Below are 11,068 nucleotides of genomic sequence, written 5' to 3'. Positions count from 1 at the left end.
CCTCTCCTTGGAGCAGAAGGGTGCTGAATGTACAGCGCTAATTTATGCATTGTGCAGTCTTTTGTCGTTGGAAAGGATCTTTCACTACAATGACCACAAGGTCAACCGACTCCGTTTAACCTGGATATTTTGGTTTTGGATTGTGGTTTGCAGTCTTTGTTGCTATTTTGTTGTGAGGTGGTGATGACTATGTTGGATCGGACCTTACTCTCATAGTTAGTATTGGCCATTTTTTTGTGTCGTGTATATCAACACAAATATACAGAAATTACATAAGTACTCATAGAAGCATAGGACGTAAATAATGCTCTAGTAGTCTTAAACTGCCGATAGTGAGATATATAAAAACTTTTAACAAAAAACAACTAAAAGAAACAACACAGCCCAAGGGAAAAGGGGTGGGAAGGGAAGGGAAAAAGAAAATATACACCACACACAGAGTTGGAGGAAATAGGAAAGTACCCTCAATACAAAAACCGTATCTTAACAAATATACAAGAACATTAGGATAAGTACGTTTGGAGCTGGGGAGATTCTTTAAACCAATCCCATGTGGACCAAACTATTTTGAATTGTTCCATTCTGTCATCATCTTCCGCCATTATTGGCCATTTTATAGTGTTTGGTTATTATTGCGAGATCATTTCAGGGCTGCTAGATTGGTATACTACTTTGGCACTTTATTGATCTCTACTGATCTCAGTTGTAACAGACATGTTTTTCTATAAGGTACCACATGCCCTGAACAGTCCTCTGTATTCTAAGGTTTGGCGACCAGTGCTGATTTGAAAGAGCCTTGAACAGACTTTGCTTTTGTTGTGTGCTAGGATAGTTTTATTCTCTTGATCCATGATGCTATTATAATGCACTTTGATGCATGTGGTCTTCTGGTCATTGATTATGTTTTACTTTGGTGTTCTGATTGTGTTGCCATTGATTCACCTCTCTTTCTCTCCAGTCACTTATCTGATGGAGTTGTTTTTATTTTTAATATACAATTTTTTCCTAATTTCACTTTAGCAAGAGCAGTATAATTGTATGGCTATCAGATGCTTTTATGATTTAGCTCCAGGTCTGACATGCTGTTCCCAAAACGGTCAGTTTATGATTTGGGATATCATAGTAAAATTAGGTAGGATAGGAAATTTAGGACTAAGGTACATTATATGGGAGGAAGTTACAGACGAAAAACAGGCACAGATTTTGGAGGGTATAGTATGGAGAATTACCAAATGGCTTAAAAATTGTTTTGCTTTCAGGCTGTCATTAAAACTTTTAAAATACCAGCGGGTTGTTTTCCAGGGTGTAATACTTTACCCTGTGGGTTACATGGATATTTAATTACTGCATTTGTCATTGTAGGGTATACTGACCTGCATGGAATCCAGAAGCTCAGCTGATTCAAATTTTGATCGCTCGCCCACTCACTCAGCAACCCTAACACCGACATATGCTTTGTTATAGTTAATATAACACTAGTGATTAGAGAGAGAACCGTGTGTAAAGCAAACTACATTATCTCTACTTCCCTCACTAACACACTAAAATGATCTCTCACTTCACTGCTGTAATATAAAGCCCCCCTTCCCCCGCGTCAGTATTTGTATATTTTTGTTGTGTTGCTTTTTTGTTGATCAAAGTGTATTTCAGGTGTCCTCATTATGCCAAGACGGATGTTATTGCCTCACAAGTCTGTTTTCTCTTACTCCCGTCCTCCAAAGTGGCTGAATGGTCCCTTCACGATGAACTCAGCCGGAAGTGGTTACCGAGTGTTCTCAGCAAATTCCACTGCTGCTTGCATTGAACTGGCCAAGAAGATTACAGAGTGAGTAAAGGCGCTAATCTAAATTCTCCTCCGGTATGTAGCTGAAGATGGAAAATTAACCAGCCGTTAGAATGCCCTGCCAACAGCTGACATGGATGCCTAAAAGCCTAACTCCAGCTGAATGTTTTATTTACTTTTCTATTAAATGGGGAGAGTTACAGTTCGTCAGGTTTTTATTATTGCCTGTGGCCTCAATACGGAGAATTTCCTCATTTCTATCTCTGGGTTAGGCGCTTTTACAGAGAGGTTCAGACAACAGTAAAAATGCTTTCAGAAGAACTCTAAACTATGTTCAGATAAATACAAAGTTATTTGACTGATTAACACATTAACTTTTAACTTGTTGGTAACCGCTTGCTGAGTTCAATGCTTGCTTTCCTTTACAAGCTCTTTGCACTGTGTGTTCTAGACACTCATTATTTTTTTTTCTGTCGAATATTTAGATATTTACAATTGCGATCCATGTCTGTGCAGTATGTAGCCGCATAGCTGCTTGTAATCATTAGGGGTTCGTGTAACAGGGTGCCAACATAGAAGCACACGTTGGAAACTGTTGTCCTATTACTTGGGGTGATGAACAAGAATCCTCATGGCATGGTCACCTGGGGTTAAATGAAAGGACTGGTAGGTGGGGTGCTTTTGAGTTAAAACTTGTGTGAAACTATACATATATCCAATGTTTATGCCTAAAAGAAAAATGTTAGTGGTTACAGAAGTGTACTTGTACAGTTATTATGAATATAACGAAATCTTTTTATCTCTTTAAGGCGATTGGGGGTAGAATTGGGCAAGTCTGTTGTCTACCAGGAGACCAATGGAGGTAAGTGTTATTTCAGGATGGTATTTTCATGATGGCAATACCTGACCTTTTTAGGTAACTATGTTTTCATGTCTGCAGAAACCAGAGTGCAAATCCAGGAATCTGTTCGTGGCCAGGATGTTTTCATCATACAAACCATCCCAAGGTAAAAAAGCTCATGTACTTTATGTTGGGTCAAAATAGCAAATTGTCTTGTGGATTGCAGGGTGACTTACTTTAAAGTGTACCTAACCTCAACATTTTCACTTTACATAAAATGGTAGAAAACCCTTTTATATGTAAAGGGAAAATGTTATTCATTTTTTATTTTTTTAAGTGCAACACCTAGGAGATCAAGACTGAATGGAAGCGCAGAGCCTCCCAGGGATACCTCTATCTCGCATCATGAAAAGCTCTGGGTACTCCTTCTTTGCATGCCCTAATCTTGGACATGCGCAGAAGGGGCATTTTTTCTATTAAGTGAAAGAGATGCCGATCTCACGCATGCGCAGTGAGATCAGCTCTTTTTTTCACCCTTTACAGCAGGCTACGTCACCCGATCCTGCGCAGTGCATGATTAGGTGACGTGCCAAGAAGATGAAGGAAGTGAAGATGGTGGAGCCTGGTGCTTCCTCAGCGCTGGGACGAAAAAGAATTCCAGGACAATGCAGTACCGGATTGCTGGAAGGACCAACGCTATCGAGGGACTTGCAGAATTTAAGGTAAGTGTAATTTTTTTTTTTTTTTTTTTTTTCGGTTTAGTTCCACTTTACAGTTATTCTGTAGTGAGAGATTATGAAGATGGCTGCCTGGCTGTCATTCTTTCACATTGGCCTTATTACTGGAAGGCATTGAATTGTCACAAATATCCATGACAGGCAGTCTGACCTAATTCTCATGTATAGATGTTCTTGATAAGTATTTAGCGGTGAAGCAAGATAAGTTAGGGACTCTTGTTAGAATGGTTCAGTGATGACAACCCCTTCAGTTCTATCAGTACAGGTAAGATCTAAAACAGAATAAAAGGTATGTGCAGACAGCTTGTAGTCCCTAATACTTGTCATATCAGTGACTGTCTCAAAAGAAAATTATGTGTAAGTATGAAGTGCAGGCAGCTGGTTGTATCTGCACGTTTTTATGTCGGCTTCATAAACCTTCCTTTCATTGCCTAGGCTGTTCTTAAAGAGAACCCGCACTTCCTAATATTTCTAAAACCCCTCTCGTTCTTTTTATTTTTTATTGGCCAGTGAGGGTGTCAATTAGTGTGATTAGTCAGTGGGAATGGGAGATCATAGGACTTAGTGGCTTTAACTCTAAGTCTCTGTATCTTCATAGTGATATACAGTTATTTTTTGCTCCACACCTGAACTTGAGAAATGTAACTGGCACTCCCTAGCTGTAATATTCCTTCAGATAAGATAAAATCACTGTGGGATGATGCATACACATCCTTTCTCCTTCCTCTTATGTAAACACTTGAGCAGCAAGCTACTTTATGTGCATGGATTTAAAAGTATTCCCATCTTCTATTGTTGTTTTCCATGGAAGCAGAATCCAGATTTGAGTCATCGCATGCAGTAGCAAACTACTCCAGTACATAGGTTTATGGGAAATGTGGGTGCAGCAGAGTGCTGTATTATGTCTCAGTGCCATTTGCATTTAAGTACAGTTGGTTTTACATTAAATGTACAATTACCATTAAAGTGTTTGTATCTTTGTCAGAATAGCCTGGTACTTTACTATATCTGTAGGCTTTTTAAAGCTGCAGCTGCTTTCTTTTGCTTTGGTCACAGAAAAAATTATATGCCTTTATTACCTTTGAGTATTTTTAAAGATGACCTATACTGATAAAATATGTAAGTTACCATTGCTGAGTTCGTTGTAAAGAACTCCTATTGCCTGTATCTTATGATTCCAGTAGTTTATCACACCTTACATGTTATTGAACATTGAAGCTGTATATATATATGTATGTGTGTGTATATGTGTGTGTGTGTATATATATATATATATATATATATATATATATATATATATATATATTACATATACATACATACCCCTGCATACACCTGTCAGGTTTTAATTGTTTGTGCTCATGTTAAGGATTCCCCTTACTATTGTCAGGACATGACTGGAAATAAGTGCCAACAAAGAGACAATTAACACACTGGTGGTAGAGTGAGGAAGCTCAGGAACTTCTGATAATGTTTTTTTTTTTGCTGTCCGGGTGATGACCCCCATTTCTTGTATGGATGTTGCAATGACAGGGAGTGTGAACATTTTCCTAAGTGGTGTTACAGATATAAATCAAAACTTCCAGACTTTTAACTTTTCCCCACTATAGTTAAAACCTAAAGGTAAGTCTAGTCAAGATTTTATGTAATTGGATTTTTTTTTCCCTTTTAGGCCTACTGAGTTATCAATGAATGACTGAACGCCTGCTTAGTGGTATTCCAGAAATGTAAAGCCATTTCTTTACAGAAAGGAATAGAGTGCAAACACATGACACTCCTGCATAAGCCTGATTTCTTTCCTGTCTACAGCTGTCGGTGAATGGGGATTAGAGCTAGATTTATTATCTCAGCCCAGTGCATGCTTCATGATTTAGTCTTCAAGGTCACAGTATTATTGTGGCAGGTGTGCAGACATCATACATTCCACTCTTACAGATTATAGGAGTGTCTGTTTTGGGGCTTGATTTAAGTAATAAAATGTTGAAAAAATACTGTATTGTATGTAAAGTTATAAAAAAAGTATTTTGAGCTTTTAAGTATTTTTTCTTTTTTTCCTTCTTAGAGATGTGAACACGGCCGTTATGGAATTGTTGATAATGACATACGCACTGAAGACATCATGTGCCAAGAACATCATTGGGGTCATTCCCTATTTTCCTTACAGCAAGCAGTGCAAAATGCGCAAGAGAGGGTCCATTGTTTGTAAACTATTGGCTTCCATGCTGTCTAATGCTGGTAAGATGCTAGGGATCATATATCGGATATAGTTTGCCACTTAAATGTAATCTTTGCGCTGTACACATTTTCTTTTTTAAATATATATATATATATATATATATATATATATATATATATATATATAAATAAAATTCCTTTTTTCTTTAGTTTTGAGGAGTGTAATTCTGTTTTATCATTTTACTGTTCAGGTTTGACACACATCATCACAATGGACCTGCATCAAAAAGAAATCCAAGGGTTCTTTGATTTTCCCGTGGACAACCTCCGCGGTTCTCCTTTTTTGCTACAATACATACAAGAGGAGGTGGGGGATCCCAACATCCAGGCCTTTCGTCCTTTATAACCCTAGTATTGATAATGATTGCACTCCTACATCTTCTAATTTCTGTATTTTTTAGATTCCAGATTATAGAAATGCAGTAATAGTTGCAAAGTCTCCTGATGCAGCAAAGAGGTAACTGTTTTTGTTTTGTTTTTTTACTTTACTCATAAAAAGCATGTAAGGAAATGTAAGACTACACAGCAAGAAAAAAAGTTAATATTCAACTAAAACCTTGATCTATAGAATAATCCATAATTGAGATTTACAGGTAACTGACAATATAGGTACATTTTGTTTTTTTACCTTTTCTCTGAGAGAGCCAAGAGATCAGCTGTAGGAAGCATTATTTTTTTGGCTATATCTTTAAATTACTAATTATTCTGACATACTGTAAGAAATCTTTAATGCAGAGTGCTGTTTATGTTGGGGTTAGTGAAGATCTGTAACAGTCTGTAACCTAATGCCCAATTGAATGGAATGTTGCAAATTCCATAGGGGTATGTCCCATTCAAGTATATGCAACATTAGGACACATGCTCTTGTCAGCTTGTACTAGATCTTTAGCAGCCGGGTTTCAGACATTACAGGAGTCAGCAGTCGTTGTTGATGGTCTGTATACTCCTGCTGTAAAAGAGATCCCGTTCTGTGTATGCCAGAGGGCTAGGTCACTTTCTTAATATTTATGTACTTTAAACACCACAGTAAGGATCTTTACATTAAAATGAGAATAGAAAATTAGTCACATAACAGAAAATTAGAGTTCATTCTATTTGAAACCATCATGAATGAAGGAAATGCAGTGTGAAATGCTTTGTTCCTTTTCACTAATTACTGTGCACTTTTACTATGACAGGGCACAATCTTACGCAGAACGGCTTCGTCTTGGACTTGCAGTAATACATGGTGAGGCACAGTGTGCAGAGCTTGACATGGCAGATGGACGTCACTCTCCACCCACTGTAAAGAATGCAACTGTCCACCTTGGACTAGAGATCCCATGTAAGTCTCCTAAAACAAGTTTCGTGTCTGTCTGTCTTGCAGGCTTTAAGATCGTGCCTAATCTCTGCCATGTCTGTGATGGGCAAAGCTGTTTGAATACTATGTGAACTTTGTGAATGCAAAGCGACCTTTAAAGGTCAGTAGGTCATATGCACCTTTTAACCTTTCTGGCGGTCAAAGTGGTACATTGTTATTTCAAATTTCCTGCCTGGTCACCCCCCAGCGATGCTCACACATCACATGGCCACCCGCATCTGTGTCCCCTATGTTCACACACCAGGGATGCAGATGCCCTTTACAATTCCACCGTGAGTGTGGCTTGGGGTAACCGCTTTTGGTACTGAAAATTAACCTTGAGCCAAACTCGGGAATACCTCCAGGGAAGTTTAAATAATTCTTAATGATGGGCGGCATGGTGGCTCACGATGGCCTTTGCAATGCTGGGTCCCAGGTTTGAATCGACTTTGCAGGTTCTCCACGTGTCTGTGTGAGTTTCCTCCCACATTCCCAAAAGCATGCAGTTAGGTTAATTGGCTTCCCTCCAATATTGACTTTGGACTGTGTTATTGACCGATGACTAGATTGGGAGCCCATTTGAGGGACAGTTAGTGACATGACTATGGACTTAAAAGGCGCTTGTAAAAGCGCTGCGTAATATATTGGCACACTATAAATCCTGTGTAATAATAATAAAAAATTAATAATGATCTTTGAAGTTCTCAAACTGATGCCATCAACTCAAAGCCTCTGTCAACTCTGGAAATTATTGTACTCCTAAGTTGATTACAAATGTATTGTTATGGTCAGTCCTTTTAAGGATGCTCAGAGGATTCATCAATGTTATGACTTGCACTATGGTGGCTTCTCTGAAGCAGTGTTTCAGCCAGAAATTGTAGAGGGTGTTAGCCTTGTTTTTTTTTTAGTAACTACCTAAAAACAGTTGGGGGGGGTTACTGAAAAGTCCTGGGTGGTGCACCCAGCTAAAAAGAATTGGGGAGAACACTGCTGAAGGAATACATAGAAAAACTCCAGTGAACAGGAAAAGTCAGGCTCAGTCTTGTCAAGTGTACTGAGGGCTAAGGTGTGATCTATCCAGTCCCCGGCCTCTCTCTGCCAGGGATCTAAACAGCTGTAACCTGCCAGAAGTTGAATCCTGCCCCTCTCGTTAGGTTTAGTCTATTTGTAAAACTTTAGATTTGTTCATATCAACAGCATTTTGTTCTACTAGCATTACTTCCATACCTATTTGTTGGAGTTGTGTTTATATTTAGCTGTTCAAATACAGAACCAGATAAGAAGAAAAAAGTGACTGAAGGCCATGTCAGTTTCATGATAAACGTGTTGTACAGTTATGATGAGAATGTGAGTTCTTCGAATCTGTCAATAAGTAAAGGAAATACCTGTTTTAGAACTATGGAATGTGGGTGGTTCAGCCCACAAAGATCAAAATATGTTTATGTAGTGGACTAGGATGAAAACAGATTTTTGGTTGGGTCAAAGTACAGTGATAATGGTTTTGTTGCTCCTCTATTTTTTAAGGTACTTTTTATTGGAGAATGTAGAATGCAGCCATGTTGTTATCTCCTGTTTTCATAGGATGTTGATGACTAGATTCATGTGGAGTTTTAGCTTCCCAAGGGAGGGCTTAACCTGTCTGTATAAAGCTACTGCTTACATTCCTCTGTGCTTTGATATTAGGCAAACGCCAGCCCCTGTATCCAGGCATTGAGCTTCCAAGTATGGAAAGTGTTGTGCTTTTTGCTGTGTCTCCTCTGAGTGCCTTGCAGTGCTGAAGTCTGTGTGTTCTAACCCAACTCACAATCTAGTGTAAATGTTCAGTTTGTCAAACACTGGGCTGCTGTAAACTTTTTATTATGATTTGCAGAAACCAGCCTTTGTTTTAGTAACACTTGCGGTCTTTACTACCATAAAAAAAAGCTTCCATATCTGCCATGTAGTTGAACACACAGTAGGCAAAAGTTTTGTGAACAGCAACTAACCTACTTGTACCTTAGCACCCACATCTAAAAAGATGAACACTACAATGCTACACCTGACCTACTGTAAATTTTAGCTAGAAACCAGTTGGCAATAAGTTTGTTGCTCATGGCTGCCAAAAAAAAGGTTGAACCCAAATGCAAATAAAGGGCTGCTACATATGTAAAGTGTAATTGCACAGCTGCTATTGAGCATTGCCACACATACGTTTTTGTAGGCATCACCACAGTTTTGAATATCACAATTTCAATGTTTTTCTGGCACTAAGCAGTTTAAAAGTTTGAATTGTTTGGTATCTGTTTATTCATTGCAGTCTCATTTCTATTTTACCAAACAGCTGGGCATTATATACAGTGTATGTGCACTTATATTTGCACTTTTGCACTTTGTACTTAAAATATAGGTTTGAAAAACAGTTCCGTAAATACTGCACATGTTTTAGGACATATAATCCATAAAGTAGCAAATCTTTCTTCTAATATATGTTAAAGCAAAACTATACAAATAAGGATATATTGTGTTTTGAACAACCTTTCTTTCATTATACTACTAAATGACATATTGTTGTAAGGAAAATAGAGATACTTCAGTTAGCACAGTGCCGCATTGATATGTGGATACCATCCAGCATGTAATGTGCGTTCTCTCCAGCATGCTTGTACAGAAGATGATGTTGCTGTGACAGATTTGTTGGCTGACACAACTTTCACTTCTACCTTGTTTTTTGTTTGACTTAGCAAGTGGTTTTGTGCATGTTCAATGGTCCAGATTGTGTGTGGAAAAAAAAATAAATTAACTTTATCTTTATGTTTTTCTCTTAAGTGATGATAGCCAAGGAAAAGCCGCCAATTAGCGTGGTAGGAGACGTTGGGGGACGTATTGCTATCATAGTGGTAAGAAATTTGATTTGTCTCAAGAAATTAGCATTGTATCATTTATTTTGCTTTTATTGTAGATCTGAAGTCAAGTTTTTTTTTTATTTAATAAAGTATGGAATTGTTAAAAAAATGTTTCCGCCTAATTGGTACATTTCACTTTTTAATCTAATATATTTTTTTTTCTGTGTGTGTGACATCAGGATGACATTATCGATGAAGTCGAAAGCTTTGTGGCTGCCGCAGAAATTTTAAAGGAACGTGGAGCCTACAAAATTTATGTCATGGCCACACATGGTATTTTGTCTGCGGATGCTCCTAATCTCATAGAAGATTCCTCCATTTTTGAGGTCAGTTTAAATATATTCTTGTCTGTTGTTCAAGATTGCTAGATGTGAAATGCAGTTAGTTTCCGTTCAGTTTTTTTAACCCTGTAAACCCCTGAAGTTACTTGTTCTTTAATCTACTACAAAAAGTAGAAGAAATGTCTTCACACTGTTACGCAGTCAGTTCCCTGTACAAGTGACCCTGTGATGTCTGAAGTAGGAAACAGTTCAGTAGTGTTCCCGGCTTACCAGTTTACTAAAAGTTTGTGAATCACAAGATTTGACTGAGTAGCCTTACAAAATCCTGTAAAGGCTTTGGGCCTCCAGGGGCTGCAGTGGTGTTTTCCCACCTGTTCCAGATTCTGGAATCACAGTTTAATATTTCAGCTGACTGTAACTTTTGCTTTACCTCTTTATGTTAAACCAGCAAAGGAGGACTTGAATCTAGCAAGGGAGGTGGAGCACAGTGTCGACTGTGTGTATTTTGTCTGTAGGTTTATAGTTGGGTCAAAATACCTAAATGAATAGTGCAGTTATTGTTGGTATAAAGAAATACTGCATGGATTTGACACTATACAGGTGAAAGTGACCACATACAGAAAATCCAAAGGCTGACTGACTGCATGACCAAAATAAGTGGAATATGCATATGTATTAATGGGTTTTTACAAATTTATGAATGTACAATTCAACTGTGTGGCTTTGATCAATTGTTTTTACTTATCCATTGAGAAAGGTAAGAGTCACTAGTGGATTGAGAAATGACCACAAGGGTTGGCTGCTTTGCTTTTCTATGCTGCTTGCTTGTCCTCCCTACTCCATAGGACAGACTGGCCCTGTGTGTACAGAGCACGTTCATTTATCTGTTACCTAGAAAGATGGAAAGACAGGGCTCAAGCATGGTCATTATTACAAAGTTTCCTAATATAATCTATCCTTATATATATAT

General features: G+C 38.1%; 1 protein-coding gene across 1 annotated transcript in view; it reads left to right on the top strand.

Annotated features, from left to right (window-relative positions):
• The first annotated feature begins 435 nt into the window (after nt 1–435).
• PRPSAP1 (phosphoribosyl pyrophosphate synthetase associated protein 1) overlaps nt 436–11,068 on the top strand; it is a 17,985-nt gene continuing 7,352 nt past the window's right edge. The window contains exons 1-9 of the mRNA XM_072403864.1: nt 436–1,825; nt 2,593–2,645; nt 2,724–2,790; nt 5,424–5,596; nt 5,788–5,903; nt 5,998–6,053; nt 6,775–6,920; nt 9,741–9,811; nt 9,997–10,143. Coding sequence (XP_072259965.1) covers nt 1,662–1,825; nt 2,593–2,645; nt 2,724–2,790; nt 5,424–5,596; nt 5,788–5,903; nt 5,998–6,053; nt 6,775–6,920; nt 9,741–9,811; nt 9,997–10,143 — 993 coding nt within the window. The 5' untranslated portion in view covers nt 436–1,661. The remainder of the gene's footprint in view (nt 1,826–2,592; nt 2,646–2,723; nt 2,791–5,423; nt 5,597–5,787; nt 5,904–5,997; nt 6,054–6,774; nt 6,921–9,740; nt 9,812–9,996; nt 10,144–11,068) is intronic.

This window comes from Pyxicephalus adspersus, chromosome 3 (assembly GCF_032062135.1).
Source record: "Pyxicephalus adspersus chromosome 3, UCB_Pads_2.0, whole genome shotgun sequence".
NCBI classification, from domain to species: domain Eukaryota; kingdom Metazoa; phylum Chordata; class Amphibia; order Anura; family Pyxicephalidae; genus Pyxicephalus; species Pyxicephalus adspersus.
Note: the sequence above shows the minus strand (reverse complement) of the source record. Positions and strands in the feature narration are given on the sequence as shown.